Source organism: Candoia aspera, chromosome 1 (genome assembly GCF_035149785.1).
Source record: "Candoia aspera isolate rCanAsp1 chromosome 1, rCanAsp1.hap2, whole genome shotgun sequence".
Lineage (NCBI taxonomy): Eukaryota > Metazoa > Chordata > Lepidosauria > Squamata > Boidae > Candoia > Candoia aspera.
This window is the reverse complement of record NC_086153.1, coordinates 85,135,988-85,159,623: the sequence shown is the minus strand read 5'-3', so window position 1 is coordinate 85,159,623 and position 23,636 is coordinate 85,135,988. Positions and strand designations below refer to the sequence as shown.

Sequence of the window (23,636 nt, the reverse complement as noted above, 5' to 3'; positions counted from 1 at the left end):
CTTGACGTAAAGTCCAGTCGTGTCCAACTCTAGGGGGCGGTGCTCATCTCTGTTTCTAAGCCTTGGAGGCGGCGTTGTCCGTAAGGACCCGTCCGTGGTCATGTGGCCGGCATGACGACACGGAACGCCGTTACCTTCCCGCCGAAGCGGTACCTATTAATCTACTCACATTTGCATGCTTTCGAACTGCTAGGTGAGCAGGAGCTGGGACTAGCAACGGGAGCTCACCCCGCCGCGTGGATTCGAACCGCCGACCTTCCGATCGGCAAGCTCAGCAGCGCAGCGGTTTAACCCGCAGCGCCACCGCGTCCCACTGTTGCTACTTGGTCGTTATACAGATTCTTCAGGAGGCAGACAAGATGACTTGGTATCCCCATACCACTAAGAACTTGCCACAATTTGTTATGGTCCACACAGTCAAAGGCTTTAGAATAGTCAATAAAACAGAAATAGATGTTTTTTTGAAACTCCCTGGCTTTTTCCATTATCCAGCAGATATTGGCAATTTGGTCCCTAGTTCCTCTGCCTTTTCTGAACCCAGCTTGTACCTCTGCCAATTCTCACTCCATGAATTGCTGAAGTCTACCTTGCAGGATCTTGAGCATTACCTTACTGGCATGTGAAATGAGTGCCACTGTTCGATAGTTTGAACATTCTTGAGTGTTTCCCTTTTTTGGTATGGGGATATAAGTGGATTTTTTACAATCTGATGGCCATTCTTGTGTTTTCCAAATTTGCTGGCATATAGCATGCATTACCCTGACACCATCATCTTGCAAGATTTTGAACAGTTCAGCTGGGATGCCATCATATCCTGCTGCCTTGTTGTTAGCAATGCTTCTTAAGGCCCATTCAACCTCACTCTTCAGGATGTCTGGCTCTAGCTGCCTGACCACACCGTCAAAGCTATCCCCGTTATTGTTATCCTTCCTATACAGGTCTTCCGTATATTCTTGCCACCTTTTCTTGATCTCTTCTTCTTCTGTTAGGTCCTTGCCATCTTTGTTTTTGATCATACCCATTTTTGCCTGGAATTTACCTCCGATGTTTCTAATTTTCTGGAAGAGGTCTCTTGTCCTTCCTATTCTATTGTCTTCTTCCACTTCCGCACATTGCTTGTTTAAAAATAATTCCTTATCTCTTCTGGCTAACCTCTGGAATTTTGCATTTAATTGGGCATATCTCCCCCTATCGCTGTTGCCTTTTGCTTTCCTTCTTTCTTGGGCTACTTCTAGTGTCTCAGCAGACAGCCATTTTGCCTTCTTGGTTTTCTCTTTCTTTTGGATGTATTTTGTTGCCGCCTCCTGAACAATGTTGCGAACTTCTGTCCAGAGTTCTTCCAGGACCCTATCTACTAAGTCCAGTCCCTTAAATCTATTCTTCACCTCCACTGCATATTCCTTAGGAATATTAGTGAGCTCATATCTAGCTGATCTGTGGGTCTTCCCTAATCTCTTGAGTCTGATCCTAAATTGTGCAATAAGAAGTTCGTGATCTGAACTACAGTCAGCTCCAGGTCTTGTTTTTACCGACTGTATAGATGTCTGCCACCTTTGGCTGCAAAGGATGTAGTCAATCTGATTTCGATGTTGTCCATCTGTGAAGTCCATGTATAAAGCCGTCTCTTAGGTTGTTGGAAGAGAGTGTTTGTTATGCAGAGTGAGTTGTCTTGGCAAAATTCTATCAGCCTATGTCCTGCTTTGTTTTGTTCTCCCAGGCCATGCTTACCTGTAATTCCGGGTGTCATATGACTGCCCACCTTAGCATTCCAGTCTCCTGTGATGAAAAGAACATCTCTTTTAGGCGTGTTGTCCAGTAGGTGCTTCAGATCCTCATAGAACTGCTCTACTTCAGCTTCTTCAGCATCTGTGGTTGGGGCGTATATTTGGATCACTGTGATGTTAGATGGCTTGCCCTGAATTCGAATTGAGATCATTCTATCATTTTTTGGATTGTATCCAAGCACTGCTTTAGCCACTTTATGATTAATTATGAAGGCTACTCCATTTCTTCTGTGGTCCTCTTGTCCACGTAGTAGATCTGGTGTTCATTTGATGTGAAGTGGCCCATTCCAGTCCATTTCAGTTCACTGACGCTCAGAATGTCTATCTTTAATCTTGACATCTCACCAATAACCACATCCAATTTGCCCTGGCTCATAGATCTTACATTCCAGGTTCCAATGGCGTGTTGATCCTTAGAACATCGGATTCGCCGTTCACCACCAGCACCGTCGGCCGCTAGCCATCCTTTCGGCTTTGAGCTAGCTGCGTCATCACGTCTTGGGCTAGTTGAACTCATCCTCTGTTCCTCCCCAGTAGCATTTTGACCATCTTCTGACCTGGGGGTCTCATCTTCCGATGGTATACCGACATATCTCTGGTTGTACTGATCCATTTAGTTTTCACGGCAAGAATACTGGGGTGGGTTGCCATTACCTTCCCCAGGGATTGCATTTAGTCTGACCTCTCTGTGATGACCTTCCCGCCTTGCGTGGCCCTTCATGGTTTAGCTCATGGCATCATTGAGGTGCTCAAGCTCCAGCACCATGGCAAGGTAACGATCCTTGCTGAAGGTTCTTGTGCTACAGCCCAGTTTTTCACAAGTGATGTCTCTCAATGTCTCTTGGCCTTATACCGAAATACATGGAACTGAAGCCTAACTGAGGGACATGTTACTGTGTCCATCATGTTGAAGAGTGGAATCTTAGCCATCAGACAAGTAATACTGCATACGAAAAGAGTTCTGAAGTTTCTTAATTTTTTCCTGTTTTTAAGAATAGACAGTCCATTGGTTACTGGCAAAAAAAAATGTTTTAATTTAGACTTGGACTATTTCTGAAAGAACAAGTGCTTATCAAGGTTGGTTCGTTGTCTAGATTTTTTGTTGTTTGTATGATTTTTGTCTGTGTACATATACTTGAAATGGAATGCTATACTAATTCCTAGATTTACTGCATGAATTATTAACTGTGAGTTATGGATGCAGTTGTTCTTGCCAGACTCTGATCTATTTAATTAATGTGTGAGTCAAAAGCAATTTTCTTTTTTATTTCATTGCGTTTACGTATTAAGTGTAGATCCCAAAATTTCAAAGGAAAATGTAATGCTTCAACACAAGGCAAATATTTATTATTTGTTTTCAAGCTTTTCAAACTCTGTTTGAAAACCCATTCTGTTAATTTCCTTAAACAATATTTTCATTTATTGCACATAATAATGTTTAATTGATTAGGGTTTCCCTTGATGTAAAGTCCAGTCGTGTCCGACTCTAGGGGGCGGTGCTCATCTCCGTTTCTAAGCCATTAGAGCTGGCGTTGTCCGTAGACCCGTCCGTGGTCATGTGGCTGGCATGACGACACGGAACGCCGTTACCTTCCCGCCGAAGCGGTACCTATTGATCTACTCACATTTGCATGTTTTCGAACTGCTAGGTGAGCAGGAGCTGGGACTAGCAACGGGAGCTCACCCCGTCGCGCGGATTCAAACCGCCGACCTTCTGATCGGCAAGCTCAGCAGTGCAGCGGTTTAACCCGCAGCGCCACCGCGTCCCTACAAGTTTAATTGCTTAGGTGGTGAAATATAAGCAATTTGTTATATTTTTGTTTGACGTTCCCTTTTTAAATCTTCTGAACTGCACTTTGCTTGATACTTGTTATTTATATATTTACTTCATTTTAATCTTGTTTTCTGAAAGCAATCCTTATCACTCATTCATGGCCCTGATCCAGAGAGTCCAATTATGAGTATTATATTTAGAGTATAAGAATATTGGTCCAATTGTTCCAACCACTCCTGAGCCACAGAACAAGTGTATTCTTCCTAGGAAGTCCTATTAAATTTTCTTTTTAGCAGAGTAGTTTGAATATCAACTTCCGCCTGAGAGAAGACTCTGCAATATTTAAGCAGCTTCAAAGAGCTGAGAGATTTGACTGGCTGCAGACTCTCCTCCAGATTCAAATTCAAATTCCAAGACGAACATTGTTAGGAATGGAATTCAACTCATTTTGCCATTCCATGTCCAGGACTTGCTGTTATAAAGTGCTTTGAATTGCTTGTAACCTACAGACCACAACAAATTGGAAATACAGTGGATCCATGGTTTCTCCAATAATAAATCCCAACAACATCATTTAAAAAAAAAATCAAAGTCCTGTGTGTTCCATTGCATTCCAGCAATCATAGCATGCTTTTCTTCTGGCCCAGATTTTGTGGGAACTTTCAGAATATGACTCCTGAAAAAAGGCTTTAAGATTTGAGTGGATTCACAAAGAAGACAGCTCATGTAATTAGTATTCCACTAAGGTTTCTGTCAGAATCTATTTAATATAAACAGCAACTTTTATAAGAAAATAGTTATTCAGATAGTTTGTCCATCTACTACACAGCCTACTAGCTGTGCTCTTTAATCAAATACAAAATGTTTAAAGCAAGTGAAAATTCAACTGCTTGAGCAATACACGGAATGCATGTGCTATAATGCTATTAAATCTGTCTTTGAAAACAGAATACCATCAACTAATATTTTTTAGCCCTCTTACATATCATTACCTATTTTTCTTTGTAGATTCTAGATCTTAAATCCAGAATAGCCTCACAAGAAGTGTCTATCCAAGAATTCAAAGCTGAAGTTGGGGGCTACAAGGAGAATGATGCTCGCCAGTCTTCTCTCCTTTCTTCTATGCAACATAAATTCCAAGAACTTGAGAAGGAATCTGACACAATTGCCATTTCTAAACATCAAGCAGAGCTAAAAGCACAGGCTATTCTCCAGGAGAATTTGGAACTAAAGGAGAAAATCCATGAACAAGAAGAGCAGATCAGGTAAGAACAGCAGAAAACATTACCTTTTAACCTAAAATAATTGCCATAGAGCAGAAGAAAATAGTACTTGTTATGATTGTTAAGTGGCAGGTGCTGGGCTTAAATAGGGGAACTCCTATTAAAATAAGGACTAAACTTGCATATTTCCACTGTCTTTTTATTTTCTTTAATAAATTGGAAATATTTGTGTGTGTGTGTGTGTGTGTGTGTAGAGGTTAGTAGGTAGGATGCTATTTAGAACTTTCTTCTGAGAAAGTATTGTGTGTACTTTATATTTGTAACTCATCTCAAGCCTTCAGAATCATACGGGAGAAATTTTACCTAAATGAAACGAACTAAAACTTGGGTTTCAACCCAGGTCATAAGAAAAAAAATTGGATTTACATTGTTTCTCTGATGGCAGTGGGAGCTATCTCATTACTGAGGAAGGGAAGTATTTTACTGTGATATAAAAGCCTTTTTCAAAGCACTGTATGTTGTATCATGAGCACCTGTTTAGTATTAGTTTCACTTTGGATGTAAAGTACAAGTTTTAGACTTGGAGATTTTTATTTAACTTCTTTGGATCATGAACATTCTCTGTTCTCCAGTTCTCAGGGCTTTTTTAAATGGAAAATTTGGAACTGTTTAAAGTCATGAGAAACCTAGATGGAATGGGAGAATAAAAGGGGAGTTGGGGAGAGTTGGGGACTCACATTTCCCCATTGCTGCTTTGAGGTCATTATGTAACTGACTTCTCATTGTCTTTTCTCATATCTCATTAATTTGTGTGCCTGAGAGTCCCACAGAGGACATTTTTTGGGGGGAATGACACACAGTAGGGTCTATCTCAGTGTTTCTCAAACTTGGCAACTTGAAGATGTGAATTCTGGGAATTGAAGTCCACAAATCTTCAAGTTGCCAAGTCTGAGAAATGCTGCTCTATCACGACAATCTTGCCTCTCTGAAACACAGGGGTTATCCTGAATCTTTAGCCTAGCCCTGCCTATTGGACAGAATAGTTGGGTCTGGAACTTGTAAGAGCACAATAGGTTTGAATCATTTTCTTCCTTTTTTTTTTTAACTTAGTGTCCTCTTCTCCCTCTCTAACACATCCAGTTAGGGGAGTAAGTATCCCACAGGGAGAGGGTCTGATGGGCTATTCCTTGTCTGTCTAATTAGAGACAGGAATCAGTCTGGCCTCTGATTATGCTGTACAGAAAAACAACTCCAATATAAGCAGCTGCTTCCATTCCTCCATGGACCTCTTATGGGCAATTACCTCAGCAATAAACCCATAGAGGCAGTGATTTTCTTTTCCAGAACCTGGGAAAATACAAAACCACTTTTATCCTCCCCTTCCCTGTCAGGAAAGTTATTGGATATGGAATCACACCTCGTTAATCCTTGCAGACCTGATGGTGCACAGTGAGAGCAGTAATGAGGAGAGTTCCAGCACCATCCCATGGGAAGAAAGCATGAGTAGAGTATATATTCTTAAACAGCATGTTATGAGAAAGGGGGTGGAAGTAGTCAGTGACTTCTTAATGCCATCTCAGAAAAGTTCCAGGAGGATGCCCACTTCAGAGGACTTATTAAGGATATAGTTGTCCAGGAAGACCCAGAGATGTACAGGAAGCTTATAGTAAATCTAGGCCTCTCTCATCCCCCAGAAAGCACAAAAGGAAAAGAGATTCCAGGCCCTTCTTCTGAATCCAGAAGAGTGGTGGGTCTCCTTTTCTTCTACACCTAGGAAGACCAAAAGTCTACCTCCTAAGAAACCTGAGGTGGACCAGAAGAGTCCTGGAAGGGGACCCAAGTCAAGTCCTTGTTACACCTACTGTCATGCCAAGCATTTACCAGCCAAATCAGTTGGTCTGTTGCAACTTCTCTTCTCCCCTTGGGGCCTTTGGATACTGTTTCATTATTTTTTTCCCTAATCTACCATCTATCAAGGGTATCTAGACACTATACTGTTGTCATGGATCTCTTCTTGAAGATTGCTCATTTCATTCCATGCTGAGGCCAGAGAGTGCTTGCTTCTATGTCAGCCATGTTTTCCAGCACTGAGGCATGTCCTTCATCTTACCTTGCATAGAGACACCCGGTTTATGGCCCATTTTTGGAAGGCCTTTTTTCAATTTTTGGATACTACTACACTGTCTTCAGCTGTTCATCCACAATCCAGTGATGAAACAGTGGGGACAAATGTTACCTTGGAGCAACATCTTTGTTAATATATGAATTATCAGGAAGAACAACTGGCCTGAACTGCTGTCTATGGCCAAGTCCACATATAACAACTCCATTCATTCTTCTATTTACAAGTCACCTATTCAGGCATCTTACAGCTACTACCTACAACTGTTACCAGATTCTGCCCCACCCTTCCCAGAGGTCTCACTTTCTACAAGAACTTCAGGCAGACATCAACTTCTCAAAGAAGAACTTAACTTTTTTGTGGGGGGGGATGTAATGGACGTTCCATTTAATCCAGTTTCTCTTGGAAGGGCCGAGAGTATTGCAACCTTTACAAACACATCAAGGGCAACTATGGGAGAATCAAAGTTCCTTCCTTAGTCAACTATCAGGGATGGAGAGAGGGCAGAAACTCCAAGCTCCTCTAGGTATGAGGGAAGGAAGATAATTTGTTTTCACACAGTAAGTAAAAAATAACACAATAGCAAATCACAGAAACAAGGGACAGATGGAAACCAGTTGTCCTCTGCAAAAGAAGCTGGGTATGAATATTGTGTGTGTGTTTGTGTGTCTTGCTTATGAAGCACAACAGTTGCTAGTATTCTTAAAATATGGTTTCCCAACCTTTCTTAAGTCATTCTTAACAATGACTTAATCAGAAATTCTTGGATTCCTGTGAGCTTTCCTAATTGGTTACAGTCCTGCCTACTGGGTAATGTCTGACACTATCTTGGATGGATGCATCTGAATGCCTTTTAAATACTCCAACACAGATCAAAGTTGTGTTTCCTTTGCTGAATATAGAGGGTGTAGTTATGAAGGCATTGAAGAATTGCTTGAACCTGACTGTCATGAAGAGCGGAATGTCGTATCTATTTCTTCTGAATGTATATGATCTTTTTTGGTTTGTTTTACTGTTCTTTCTATTAAAATGTAAGCTGCCCAGAATGGTCTGGTGTTGGGTGGCCCGAAAATGTAATAAATAAATGAATAATTGAGAAAGCCAGACAAAAAAGAACCCAGATGATTTGGTGGCACCTAATGGCACTGGCATCTTTGGTTTCCAAAATTCCTAGAATGCGGGGGTCACAATTACTGGAGGATACCACTGAAGAGGCTGAAGAGCAGTGTCAGCAGAGGTTGCCCAGCAGAGATTCTGAAGACACTGCTTTCTTCTCAGAAAGCTTTAGCTTCAACTAAAAGGAGTTATGGCCAAGAATAAAGGTCCATCATCATCATACAAGCTCTTTGCAGACATTGATTTCCTTAAGGGAGAAAAGGTTTTGTTAAAGGTCTGAGCATCAATAATGTAAATTGCTTGACAGACGCTTTGAATAAAATGCTGAAGTGTGCAGGGAAAATATGTTTTTTCTTATCCATATTAAAAGCATATGCATAGATTCCTTACATGGAACCACAGTTGGGTTCTTTTGACACTTAGAAGAAACTTCTTTAATCTATGGCTACATGACCTCATAAATTGTTATGATTAAAGATGGCTTTAGAGTTTGCTGAAATTTCTGTTAGATAAGTTTCATAGTTGGAAGCACTTTCTGCTAATTTCCATTTGTGTATTTTTCATAATGATAAGATGGTCCTTAGGCCAATTTCCTCCTTCATTCCAGAGTTACGTTTCTTGCTCCATAGAGCTCAAGAAATTTCTCTATCTCATTCTGCCTTCATCAGTCTGACTCTCAGGAGTGTGCCCAGCATAAGTGGGTTGTTGATAGCAGACTTTGCTTTTATTTGGACAGGATATTTTCAGTTGCAGAAATCCGAGACACTGTTAATATCCTTACTTGGTAAAGCAGTAGAATGAAATGGGAACAAAGGGATAATTTCCCATTGACTGAAAGAATGCATAGTGGAAGTATAGAGGGCTTTAGGGAGCAATGTTTTCTCTCTTAAAGGAGCAGTTACTGTATGCAGCCCTTTATATTATCGCAGATCCATTTTGACTATGGCCCGTTTCAGGGAGAGGCCATTCTGATTCCTGAGACCAGAATGGAAGAGCAAGATCAGCCTTGAGCAGCACACAACTCTTTCATAATAGGGGGGAGAAAGGAATCTACATCCTCTGGAGTTTTTTTTTTGGTGTGTTCAAGTCAATCCTGGCAACTGCCTGGACTAGTTGCTGCAGTTTTCTTGGAAACTTGTAGTCTCCCAGTTTCTAGCCTGATGCCTTAACCACTACACCAAACTGGCTCTTATTCTGTTATCTGTTCTGTTATATATTCACAGTTTAGAATACAATTAATTAAATCATGGAGCAATATGTGATTTGTTGTTTATTTGTTCAGTCGCTTCCGACTCTTTGTGACTTCATGGACCAGCCCACGCCAGAACTTCCTGTCGGTCGTCAACACCCCCAGCTCCCCCAGGGACGAGTCCATCACCTCTAGAATATCATCCATCCACCTTGCCCTTGGTCAGCCCCTCTTCCTTTTGCCCTCCACTCTCCCTAGCATCAGCATCTTCTCCAAGGTGTCCTGTCTTCTCATTATGTGGCCAAAGTACTTCAGTTGTGCCTTTAATATCATTCCGTCAAGTGAGCAGTCTGGCTTTATTTCCTGGAGGATGGACAGGTTTGATCTTCTTGCAGTCCAAGGCACTCTCAGAATTTTCCTCCAACACCACAGTTCTAAAGCATCTATCTTCCTTCTCTCAGCCTTCCTTATGGTCCAGCTCTCGCAGCGATATGTTACTACTGGGAAAACCATTGCTTTAACTATGCGGACCTTCATTGTCAGTGTGATGTCTCTGCTCTTAACTATTTTATCGAGATTTGTCATTGCTCTTCTCCCAAGGATTAAGCGTCTTCTGATTTCCTGACTGCAGTCAGCACCTGCAGTAATCTTCGCACCTAGAAATACAAAGTCTTTCACTGCTTCTACATTTTCTCCCTCTATTTGCCAGTTATCAATCAGGCTGGTTGCCAAAATCTTGGTTTTTTTGAGGTTTAGCTGCAAGCCAGCTTTTGCACTTTCTTCTTTCACCTTCATCACAAGGCTCCTCAGTTCCTCTTCGCTTTCAGCCATCAAAGTGGTATCATCTGCATATCTGAGATTGTTAATGTTTCTTCCAGCCATTTTAACTCCAGCCTTGGATTCCTCAAGCCCAGCATGTTGCATGATGTGTTCTGCGTACAAGTTGAATAGGTAGGGTGAGAGTATACAACCCTGCCGTACTCCTTTCCCAATCTTAAACCAGTCCGTTGTTCCGTTGGCTGTTCTTACTGTTGCTACTTGGTCGTTATACAGATTCCTCAGGAGGCAGACAAGATGACTTCGTATCCCCATACCGCTAAGAACTTGCCACAATTTGTTATGGTCCACACAGTCAAAGGCTTTAGAATAGTCAATAAAACAGAAATAGATGTTTTTCTGAAACTCCCTGGCTTTTTCCATTATCCAGCAGATATTGGTGGTTTGGTCCCTAGTTCCTCTGCCTTTTCTAAACCCAACTTGTACCTCTGGCAATTCTCGCTCCATGAATCGCTGAAGTCTACCTTGCAGGATCTTGAGCATTACTTTACTGGCATGTGAAATGAGTGCCACTGTTTGATAGTTTGAATATTCTTGAGTGTTTCCCTTTTTTGGTATGGGGATATAAGTTGATTTTTTCCAATCTGATGGCCATTCATGTGTTTTCCAAATTTGCTGGCATATGGCATGCATCACCTTGACAGCATCATCTTGCAAGGTTTTGAACAGTTCAGCTGGGATGCCGCCATCTCCTGCTGCCTTGTTATTAGCAATGCTTCTTAAGGCCCATTCAACCTCACTCTTCAGGATGTCTGGCTCTAGCTCCCTGACCACACCGTCAAAGTTATCCCCGATACTGTTATCCTTCCTATACAGGTCTTCCGTATATTCTTGCCACCTTTTCTTGATCTCTTCTTCTTCTGTTAGGTCCTTGCCATCTTTGTTTTTGATCATACCCATTTTTGCCTGGAATTTACCTCCGATGTTTCTAATCTTCTGGAAGAGGTCTCTTCTCCTTCCTATTCTATTGTCTTCTTCCACTTCCGCGCATTGCTTGTTTAAAAATAATTCCTTATCTCTTCTGGCTAACCTCTGGAATTTTGCATTTAATTGGGCATATCTCCCCCTATCGCTGTTGCCTTTTGCTTTCCTTCTTTCTTGGGCTACTTCTAGTGTCTCAGCAGACAGCCATTTTGCCTTCTTGGTTTTCTCTTTCTTTGGGATGTATTTTGTTGCTGCCTCCTGAACAATGTTGAGAACTTCTGTCCATAGTTCTTCCAGGACCCTATCTACTATGTCCAGTCCCTTAAATCTATTCTTCACCTCCACTGTATATTCCTTAGGAATATTAGTGAGCTCATATCTAGCTGATCTGTGGGTCTTCCCTAATCTCTTGAGTCTGATCCTAAATTGTGCAATAAGAAGTTCGTGATCTGAATTACAGTCAGCTCCAGGTCTTGTTTTTACCGACTGTATAGATGTCTGCCACCTTTGGCTGCAAAGGATGTAGTCAATCTGATTTCGGTGTTGTCCATCTGGTGAAGTCCATGTATAAAGCCGTCTCTTAGGTTGTTGGAAGAGAGTGTTTGTTATGCAGAGTGAGTTGTCTTGGCCAAATTCTATCAGCCTGTGTCCTGCTTTGCTTTGTTCTCCCAGGCCATGCTTACCTGTAATTCCGGGTGTCATATGACTGCCCACCTTAGCATTCCAGTCTCCTGTGATGAAAAGAACATCTCTTTTAGGCGTGTTGTCCAGTAGGTGCTGCAGATCCTCATAGAACTGCTCTACTTCAGCTTCTTCAGCATCTGTGGTTGGGGCATATATTTGGATCACTGTGATGTTAGATGGCTTGCCCTGAATTCAAATTGAGATCATTCTATCATTTTTTGGATTGTATCCAAGCACTGCTTTAGCCACTTTACGATTAATTATGAAGGCTACTCCATTTCTTCTGTGGTCTTCTTGTCCTCAGTAGTAGATCTGGTGTTCATTTGATGTGAAGTGGCCCATTCCAGTCCATTTCAGTTCACTGACGCCCAAAATGTCTATCTTTAATCTTGACAGCTCATCAATAACTACATCCAATTTGCCCTGGCTCATAGATCTTACATTCCAGGTTCCAGTGGTGTGTTGATCCTTAGAACATCGGATTCGCCGCTCACCACCAGCACCGTCGGCCGCTAGCCGTCCTTTCGGCTTTGAGCTAGCTGCGTCATCACATCTGGGGCTAGTTGAACTCATCCTCTGTTCCTCCCCAGTAGCATTTTGACCATCTTCTGACCTGGGGGTCTCATCTTCCGATGGTATACCGACATATCTCTGGTTGTACTGATCCATTTAGTTTTCATGGCAGGAATACTGGGGTGGGTTGCCATTACCTTCCCCAGGGATCGCATTTAGTCTGACCTCTCTGTCATGACCTTCCCGTCTTGGCTGGCCCTTCACGGTTTAGCTCATGGCATCATTGAGGTGCTCAAGCTCCAGCACCACGACAAGGTAACGATCCCTTGCTGAAGATGTGATAGATATACATTATGTTTAACTACATTAATGAAATTATGTATTTTTGGTCTGACATAATGGTATCATGATACAGTTAATATAAGCAACAATGATAAAGGGTTATATTTTTCTTACATATAAAATTAATATTATTTCTGCTTTGTTTTGTATCCTAATTAGAAAATATTTAAATATATCTGAAGAAAGCAAGTCCCATGCATCTAAAGTCAGCAGGGAACAAAATGAATTCATTGCACAACTTTGTCACCTTCTGGAACTGGGAATAAGAGGAAATGAAGAGTCACCAGAACTTCTGCTCTCCAAGGTTTCCTTTAAAAATTATATAATAATAAAATACGCCTCTTCAAATTAAACTGCAGAAATAGCAGCAAAGCTCCTTAAGACATCCATTATTTAACTGCAATCTTGTGAATGAAACAACATGATGTACGACCTTTCTTCCAGGAGTTTTATTAAATTTATTTCCACCCTGGGTTTTACTGTAGGCCCTCACGTGGGCCCTTACTGTAAAAAAGTTGTTGTTTTAATTAAATACAGTATTAACCTGAAAACATCATGGGCCAGGAGAAAGGATAATAAAAAGTTAGGAGGGATAGAAATGAAATCTTCAGGGGCTGCTTAAAGCTGCCAGAGGGGATGTTATTAGGGAAGACTGTTCTACAACCTTAGCAGTGCTAATGTGCATTCTTCCAGTCCTTGGGTCAGGAGAAAAATATGCCAGCATAATTTGCACTATCCTGTCTTGATATTTGAGCTCTAATCTGCCTCAGTAATGAAGCCTGTGAATGATCCTGTTCTTACACCTTAAGGGCAGCAATCAGTAGATTCCCCTGGCTTCATTTCCCCTTCCATCAGTGTCACCAGCCAGCAGGAAAAAGCATTACTGGTTGCTCTCCTTTAAGTGTGGTGGGCATCGGCAAATGGGAACAAGTGCCTGCCTCCAGGGTGGGGGCTGGGGATGAGGCGAAGTCTGCATCATGAGGACAGGTCCTATGGAAACAATTAATGGGGCATATCTCTGCTGCAGTGAGGCTGAGTCCTAAGGGTCCACCTCTGGTACTGAAGAAGCTTCATCTTGGGTGTTATTCAGATAGATATGGCATAATTTAATCCAAGCTTATTCTAGGGACAGCTGTCTGCCACTATCCCAAAATAATAAGCGCAGAGATCATACATTGAGGTTTGATGTTACATTGCTTGTCTTATCTGCTCCTTTCCTGGTAAGATAGTATCTTAGAGATCATGAACAATTAAAGTTGTATTCAAGAAAAATTACATGAACGGATAGAATGGTTTACAAGTTTTTTCTTTAAAGAGTTACACCAATCCAACCCTTTGTCCTTGCTTAATTGCAGAATGACTTACAACAATCTCCAGAGTAGCTCTTCTCTTCTCTTCTCTTCTCTTCTCTTCTCTTCTCTTCTCTTCTCTTCTCTTCTCTTCTCTTCTCTTCTCTTCTCTTCTCTTCTCTTCTCTTCTCTTCTCTTCTCTTCTCTTCTCTCTTTTACTTTCTCTCACTTTATTCCAAGTAGCTGTCAACTGCCTGTTCTCTTAGCAGCATTCATTTCTGGAAGTGTCTGTTAGCTTTTATTCAGGATCTAACAGAACAATAAAATAGCCTTTTGACACATCTGGTATTCCCCTCTCTGGTTAGATGATCAACCCCAATAGAGTTCCTGGTGGGTCTGAGAGCAAGGCTGTTGAAGCCATTCTTGCTATCTGGGCAGGTTTGTAGGTGCCCAGGGAATAAAAACACATTCCCAACCAATTCACGGCTTTAAGTGCTAGAACTTGCACTTTTGAATTAGCCTCGTAAATAATGCAAAATTGATATTATATGATCAACCTACCTAGCTCCCACATGCATTCTGAGTTATGTATCAGCCAACGGTTCTAATTTGTTTTGAGCTCTTCAAAGTAAATAATAATAATCCGGTCTGGATGTGACCATTTTGTGTTAACTGCAGCCAGATTTCTTCCTTTAAATAAGGTCGCAGCTGGCAAGTTTAACTAAGCAAGTAAAAGACATTTGTGAGCTCAGATCTTCAGCACAAGTAGAAGTATCTTCAGACTGTTTAACTTTTGTTGCCAGATCAGAAATAACGATCAAATGGCAGCAAAGAAATATGAAACACTGAACTGTTTGCTGCTCTCTAGTTGCGATCTGGATTTTTGCAGCCCAGATCTGGCAGCTCTAGTTTACCTCATCCTTGGGGGTAATCCCTTTTGAAATTGACTGTAGACCTCTATCCAGATCAGAAGTTCTGCTAACCCACAGAAATTTGTCTTAACTAGATTTATTTTTTTCATTTTAATCTGCTTGGAATTAGAAAGAAAGGGGAGTCTGTTGAACACTTCTTCACTTTTGCCCAGATGGGTTTTTGCTATATTTGACAATGCAGCAGAGAGAGGGATTATTAAATCACAGACAGCTGTTGTTTTCTTGTTTTCTTACTTTCTTACTTGACATTCAAAATCAGTATCTTCAGGATTGATGAAACCACAGAGTAGGGGACAGCAGGGGACAGACTAAAAGGGGCAACCCTTCACCACTATTGCACATTCTTCTCCTTTACGTATTTAATGGTAATTCCTCTTCCTCCTGGGCATTCAGCAAAGTGCTTACAGCTTTTAACACATCAGTAAGATTTTATAATTTCTAAACAAATCTAAAACAACCAGGAAAAAACCACAAGCAGCTCAGACATCGTAATCATAGGAAATATTAAGTGGGCAAAAGGCATCACATCAAGTTTCTCGTTTTCAGTGGATTGTATTCAGTGGAACAGAGCTGTAATAAAATCAATTAAAGAAATGCCAGATACAGCACAAGTTAAGCTATTGTAATAAAAATATTAAAATAATATTTTAGTCTAATAAAAGCATTACTATTATAATTACCATAAATAAACCATTACATGTAGTGAGTCTGGGAAAAACACTGGGAATGTTTTCAGACAGGCAGCTTCGGTTTCAAAGAAGTAGAAGAAAAGAAGGATGTAATTATGGCAATAAGACAGGGAATGAAGACAATAACTGGGCCCATGCGTTGTGATAAGCCATAATGTGGTGTTGTGGCTTAGCATGCTGTATAAAACCAGCCATTGTGGTTTATGAACCAGAGCTTGTGGTTTAACACAATAGGTGACCCTAAAAAATTGTGACTTATGTAACAGATCATGGCATGGAATGTTGTCTGAGCCCTCCCTCAGTCCCTGAGGTGTTTCAGGGCATGTTTGGCGTAGCTTAATGCCTAATTTTGATCTAGACTGCAATGAATGGTTAATGGTTTCAGCCATTAAGTTTACTGTTCTACCAGACAAAATCTAGGCTGCCTTTTGAGCCTGGGCTATAATTATATAAAGCTGACTAGCCTAAAACGTTACTAGCATACTCTCAGTGGGCTAATTAAAATACTGGCTTCTGTCGCATGGTGAGGAAGGAATGGATTTCTGTGTCCTCTTGCGTGAGGCCCACCTGATTTCCGTTGTCTTCACGCAAGAGGGATAAAGCTTGTTGCCTCTCATTTGCTGGCACACAGTTCTCATGCACCAAAGTTGCCAGAAGAGTTGTGGTTTGACCAGTGGGTGCAAGCTATTCATCTCTAGTCTTTGATTCGTTATTTTAAACTGCTTTCTCTGAGTTTTAATTACAAGCTGTAGAAAATTATAATCAGATCTGCTTTGGAGCCACTTTGGTTTCTTAGGCATTGTATTTTTTTCCCCCAAAAAGCAGTTTCTGCCCTTTGGGGGGACATATGAATGAATGGACTGTGGTATCTGTTGCATTATCGGGCAATCAAACAGTATACACTACTGTGTAGGGCTGTAATAGTAGAAGTAAGGTCCCAGGTGGTTTATTCTTTGTGTTCTCAGAGTGCTACCTTTGCATTTTGTTTTGCTTTGTTTTGGATCTGGTCATTGTATGAGCAGCTGTTCAAGGAATATAGGCTTCACAATAAAGACTGTGGGTTAGTCACAGATGTGCACTTGTGTCGGCATGCACTGACAGATAGCCTGTGGTGCAGGGGGATCCGTGATTTCCTGCTTGTAGATCCTATCTCACCCTCTGGAGGCCAGAGAAGAAGGTTTCTTATCATTAAAACCAATCCCACTGGCAAGAGTGATATCATACCTATAATGGAAGATGCACAACTGGAACATGGAACATGAAAAGTGCAAAACTGGTCATAAAAACAGTCTGGATGAAATGGAATATTGGGGGAGAAATAATGTCAGGGGGTTGGGGACTGGGCAATGTGGTGTAAAAATGAGCCAAATTTACAACAGCAGCCTAAATGCTTATGCAGATGATTCCCCAGTTCCCAATATCAAGGAAAGCATCTGTTTTATAGACTAATTGGGATACTCCTGCATCTCCATAGGAGGCAGTCTAGATTAAATTCTACTACCGAGGTTAAAGTATTAACATATGGCCACAGAGGACAGTGCAGACACTAAACTGCTCAATTTCAAGTACCCCTTTCAGTGGTATAACTGAAATATGACAAAGCAAAAGTATTTAAACATACATTGATTTAGTGACATTAAAAACAATATTAAATCACCAGTTTGAACATAAAATCTCACTTCTGTGCTTCCAGATCCGTGGTATGTGTAAAGAAAATGACATGCTAAAAGAACAAATAGCCACCCTCAGAGAGACCACAACCATTCATGAGATGGAACTGAAGGCCAACAGAGAAACCATCATGAGGCTTGTCTCAGAAATGAACAAAGAGCAAAAAAAAGCAGCAGCTTGCTCTCAAGACATCGAAAAGCTAAGTGATGTATGTCCTCTTGGTGCATGCTTATGACCTTAGGTCTTTCTCCATATGTGAGGTGCTCTTCAGAATAATTGTTTGTGCATTCAGTCTGCATAATGGTGGGTGTGAATTCCTTATAAAGCGTATTTCAAAATGTTTTCTGAGGTCTTGCCTAGAGAGAGGTGCTGATGCTCTGGGATCAGAACTATTTTTTTTTTTATTTTAGCAAGTAGTGAAATGTACAGGAGCCTCTGATTCAGATTGGGACCACAGTGTTGGTGATGTGAATCAACTTCAGCTCCACTTTTCTGTCATCCATTGCATAGCTGCTTTTCACGATTGGGGGACAGTTATCTATAGGCAGCTTTTAGGCCAAAGTTAGACAAATTGATGACCTTCTGAGATTTTATATTTTAGCTCCTCTCAGATGCAGCCAGCATGCCCGGTGACAAGGGATTGAGGGAGCTGAAGTCTAAACCAACTGGATATCTAGTTTGGCACTCACACTGAAATTTTTTTGCCAGATTTTCTGAAATGTTTATCCTATGTTGTCAGCTCATTCTGCAGATTCAGTTTGTTGGATTAATTCTGAGATCTTTCGAACAACTGGGCACATACTAATCACAACATTAAAAAATGGTGGGCTGCACCAAAATGATCCAGCTAGAGGAACATAGTGATTTTCAGTACAGGAAAAGTGATTATTGAAACAGATATTCAAGCTAACATCAGATTAAAGAGAAGTATATCTTGAATCCCTCAACTGATCTGGTTTAAATTAAAGTGTGATTATATCTAAAATCTTGTTTTAAATGGATTAATGCATTTAAGGTTTTTAAATAATGTTTTTATGGTTTATAAAGAGGTTAATTTTTTAATGGAGCAACTAATCTCTTAAGATTTTTGTCGAAAACACTACAGGGACACTTCAGAATACATGTATTTTTTTATTTGTGAAGTAAATTGTGCAATTGATTGTAAACTGTACAATCAGAAGGTTGTTAATGAGACTCTGATACTTTTACCTTTGATCAGTACAGAGCTTCTGTAGGATCTGGACATTCCAGTGAATTTAGATTTTGCCAAAGTCTTAAAATTTCATCTGAGCTAAATGGAGTACAGAAAAATGTAAAGTATTGGAAATTAAACTGGAAGAAACCAAGATTTCTCTTCTCTTCTCTTCTCTTCTCTTCTCTTCTCTTCTCTTCTCTTCTCTCCTCTCCTCTCCTCTCCTCTCCTCTCCTCTCCTCTCCTCTCCTCTCCTCTCCTCTCCTCTCCTCTCTTCTTGTGAGACAATGTTGCTAATTGTTTCATTTATGAAATCCCATGCCTTATATTTGGATTCAGAACAATGCTATTGTGAAGGTAGAGCGCAGGTAGGGCAGGCTTTCTCTTCTTTAATTTCGTTTTTCAGCACAAGTCCTGAAAAGTGATCAGGACAGTTGATACCCCTGTTTACAGGAACTGTTGAGCACTTAAGAATTCTTTTAAAGTGAGGGAGGTGGCCTTTTGGACTATATGTTTTGTACATATGCAGTGTCTGACAAGTATGTCTGGGCGCCAGATGGATAAAACCACAATGGAAAATATGGCAGTGACTTTACTGCAAACATGAACATTTTGTTTTATTTTGTTTTTGCCATTAACCTTTTATGAGGCACTGGAAACTTAAACAGATGTTAATATACAATGTTTTGAACATTTGAGCTCACCTTGCCCCACTGTCATTTCCTTATTGATGAACTGTGCTTTCAGTTTTGTTGTAAGGTAATATATTTAATATATGCTTATGTGGACAGAAATGGTGTGACTTGAACCAGTTGGTAAACTGTGTTAGATTAATTGGTCTAGGATGATAATTGAGCCTGTTCTGTTGGGAGAGGGAGTGTTGGTTATTTTCAGTGTTGGCTATGGGTATACCCTTGAGGTTTGTTATACTGGATTTACATTTGTTGAGTTTTGATTTTTTTTGGTTGTTATTGATATATATCACCCAGATGCATAAATTAAGAGTTGGGAGTCCTTATGCGTTTTATAAACAGGCAAACAAACAACAATTCTCCTAGAAGATTGCTTTAAAGAGACTTATAATTTTCTTTGTTTGAAAATGCAGAGACTGCAGTCACAAGTACATCTCATAACAACAAAGCTAGCCTGTCCCATTCTGTGGTGGAAGACTATCCCTTTCATTTTTCTATTTTTCTGGAGGGGAGGCTGAATTAATCTCCACTTTTTCTATACACATTTCTGAGAGAGGAGTCATGTAGCACTTTTATGCGAACTATGAAGGCAAGTTCCACTGAAGGACAGTATAGTTATTTTGTTGGGAATAAACTCCTTCTGTGTTGCTACAAATCTTCATTTTCATGGAAACTCTGGGTGACTTTGGGCCAGTATTCTTTCTGGGCCCTGCCTACCTCATGCAGCGTTGCTTCTGTGGGGGTAAAATGAGTGGAGTTTCCCACGGAAGTTGCCTTAAGCAGTAAGAGGAAATATGGAATATAGATTAAACAAATACACACATATGCTGGGGAAATACCTTCCATGCAGGAACAAGTGAGTTAGCAAAATATAGTGAATATTGGATACAGTGTGAATTGCGCCACCTCGTCATGCTGTTGTCATAACAGATCATGTCTTGAGGGGGAAAAAAGCCAAATTGATGTTTAATTTGCACAAATGCTTTCCAAGGCAGTGCAGTCATGGCAGCTCTTTGGATGGCCATCTTTCTCTTTATTCTTCATACAGCTGCTTTTCTTTCCCTCGAGATAAGCAATATGCTTACAGTACTCTTCTCCCTTTCTCAAAAGCCCCTCTGAGATCCAGCCAATTGTTTGGAGAGCCTTCACATTTTGTAAAAATTCAGGTTTTAATTAATGTGGATCGATAGGCATCTTGGTACTCAATAATTGCATATCTTCCCCCTCCTTGGTGTGTGGTATCAATACAGAACATTTTTTTCAATAATGAAATAGCAGATGTTATATAAATATGCCCCTGTTGCCTGATTTATCTGCATAACTTTTTCTGCTTTAGTGTTGATATTAGAGTATGTTCAGCTTGCTCTTCTTTCTAAATATCAGTAAAAGCAAGTGCAACAAATAGGGAAGAGTTCAAGGAGAAATAGGACCCCTTTTATTCCAAATTTCCTACCTAAGGTATCCTTGCTTTTTAATTGCCTTCCTGATTTTTGTCCCTATGTGCTACCAGTTCTCCTAGTAGGTGGCAGCATTTAGCTGACCTTACTCAATCTCCAAAGAATTAACCTACTTAGGACGTGAATGGGAGACCACCAAGAAATATCCAGGCAATAATATATTTATTATATTTATTCTAGTTATTTATACTGGTTATTTGCACTGTAATTTAGGTGTTTTATGGTTTTTAATTGTGGATTTTATTGTAAACCGCCCAGAGTCCCCCTTTTGGCGGAGATGGGCAGTGATAGAAATTTGAAATATATATAAACAAACAAACAAACAAACAGACTAAACTGGGAAGTTAAAAAATAAATACATAAATCCTGGAACAAGGTAATAGCACACCACTTCATTCTTGCCAAGAAACATCCATGGTCATGTAGTCGCCAGGAGTCAAGTTCAAATCAAGGGACTGTACTTTTTTTGTTACCAGCATATAACCTTATCACTTTACATCCTTTACTGTTTCTTTAGATTAGGACTCTCAGACTTCCCACGCTTGACCTCCCCATTTGCAGCTCTTAAAGCATCCCCCCTGCTGAATTTTGGTATAATTGCTGAAAATCAGCAGTGCAGTTTCATGCCATTCTGAGTTGCAAAACATACAAAATCAGTAGTTCACTTACGTAAGTATGCTTAACCCATTTTTTGAAAAGACACACACGTACGCTAAACCTGCAAAAGAATAGAACATCCAGCCCCGTCCATGTGAGTAACATAGCCCTGCTTTCCTTGTGTCATCATCCATCCAATATGCTTCCTGACCCCACCCCACCCGTTCCATGCATAGCCCCTGGCCCCCCAACTTAGATTTTTAAAAAAATAATAATGCAGCCACTTCATTTTTCTTGGTACACACTTCATTTGCATACTTTTGAAACAGGTATCAAATGCAGTTGCTGCATTTGTTCCCCCAGAGTCCGTGTTCAGTCAGATCCTTCCTTACTCTGACTTATTGTCCATAGCTCATTCACTCCTAATTAGCAATTCCAAACATATAAAGCTAAGAATTCCAAAACAAGCCGCAGTATTTAAGCAAAAGCAAATCCTGTTGGATGTTGGCTTCTAAAAGTTCAAGCAATGAAGAATCAAAGTTTGGATGGCACAATAAGCTTTCTACATCTTAGTTCAACATGTTGCACTAGTGTGAGGCAAGTGGGCATGAATATGTTGTGTGCAGGGGCATAAAATGTGATCACACCGTACCATTTGGAGGAAATGTAGCCAGAGACTAATTTAAGGCGGATTTAAAGAGGTTGGCTGTGAAGAAAAAAAGCAAAACAAAACACCAAAACAGGGCTGATATTTGATTGGCTGTGCTGCATACCTGCCAAGGCCCACACCCCAAATCGGGTCCCACTGCCACTTCCTGGAATTGCTTGGACCTGTTTGTCCTCTTGCTCCTTTCCCTCTATAAGCAAGTGATCAATAATAGGAGCCATCTCTGCTCAACCAATACTCTGAGCAGTGAGTATTTTGGGCTCAGAGAAGCTGAATAAATGGATCACAATGGGCTCAAAGGGCACCTTGCCAGATGGCACCTTAAAACTCAGGTGCTACAAAAGCATTTAACTGCTGTGGTCTTCCAAACTGTTGTGACCAGTTTTCTGTTTCAGGATGGGTGTCTTGTATTTCTATTTACATCTCAAAATCTTAATAATATAGAATTAGATCAGCATCAGCTATTAACAGAGTGGGGAAGCAATGTTGTGCTGCACCTGTGACAGAGAGGAAACGTTTATTGGAATAATACTGCAATCTGAAAATGTTTCTTTAATTTCCACAAGAACTGTAATTTAATTCTTGGCACTAGAGTAATTTTTTCCCCCTTCCTACCAAATCCTTTTAAGAAAAGTAGCAGGGAAATTAAATTAAATTAAATGGAAGCATGCCAAAATGCAGAAAAGCAGATCATGTTGGCTGTGATGGCCCCAGTTGGAATAGGTTTGAATGGTGACAACTATGTATTTAACAGTTTTCTTTTTTAAAAATCTGTATTTAACATGGGAGTAATTGCAGAAATAATCCTGACCCTTCACAGCTAGAACGTCACTTCGGCTTTTGAAACTAGTCATCTCATAAAATGCACACACGCCTGCGCAGACAAAAGAATCAAAATCAAAAGTCTGCAGCTTCTGTTCCACAGCAGTGGTACTCAGACTTTTCTTTTAAGCAAGCCATAACAATATAATCCAAAGTGTTTGTGGCCTACCAGGTAAGGAAGTCATTTTAAACATTTTGAATATAATGTTTGTATTCAAATTTACATATCAAGAGCCGTTAAAAGTGCGAAAGTGCTTCTCTCCAATTGTTTCTACCCATACCATTTGATCTGGCAGAAGAGGCATGTTAAGGGTCCCATCAATTAAGGAATGTCATCTGGAGGGACCCGGGAAGAGAGCCTTTTTTGTCTTTATGCCTGCCCTATGGAACATCACCCCCACTCCCCCAGAGGTCAGATTGGCCCTGACTCTGTTGGTCTTTTGCATAGCCTTGAAGATGTGGCTGTGTTCCTGATCTTGGTGGTCAGACTGTCAGTCAGAGCCCGTGAGATGGTTATGTGAATTGTAGTTTGATTTTTTTTTACTTTGCTGCCAGTTATGTATTTCATTTTAGTTGTTGGTTGTGTTTTTAACTGTTCTTAGCTGCCCAGAATCACCATGGAAAGATGGGCAGCCATCTAAATTGAATCAAATTAACCACAGTAAAACCTTCATTTAACAGGTCATTCAAAGGGAAGAAGGTGTCTAGTAATCCTGAATGTTTGTTAAACCTAAGGTAAATTATCTACAGTAATTCATGTCATTTGTATAATAATAAATGAAGCAAATTATACCATCCACATCAGTTTGCGTAATGGTGTCGTTATGCAAATGATGCAAATTGCATCACTTGCCCCAGTTAATGTCCTTTGGGTGGTGAAAGTGGTGTAAAGACTTTGGTAGGGGTTGAGAACCAAAGCTTTCAGCCTTGTGGTTTGGGTGGATTGATTTTTCTCAGTATGGCAAGAAATAAATCAAAAGTTCCTCCAAGCCAGTGCTGTCCTGTTCCTTTGCCGATGCTGAATCATTCATGGGGTTGGATCCATATTGGCCTTTCACAAATAGAAGAGGACTTTTGTATTTATCCAATTATTTGGGTCCAGCCTACAGTATATTGAAAG

The 23,636-nt window shown here is 40.5% G+C and overlaps 1 protein-coding gene across 1 annotated transcript in view; it reads left to right on the top strand.

Annotated features, from left to right (window-relative positions):
- CCDC170 (coiled-coil domain containing 170) overlaps positions 1–23,636 on the top strand; it is a 54,802-nt gene that overhangs the window by 12,726 nt on the left and 18,440 nt on the right. The window contains exons 3-5 of the mRNA XM_063308517.1: positions 4,567–4,823; positions 12,668–12,812; positions 17,112–17,297. Of these exons, the coding sequence (XP_063164587.1) occupies positions 4,567–4,823; positions 12,668–12,812; positions 17,112–17,297 (588 nt within the window). The remainder of the gene's footprint in view (positions 1–4,566; positions 4,824–12,667; positions 12,813–17,111; positions 17,298–23,636) is intronic.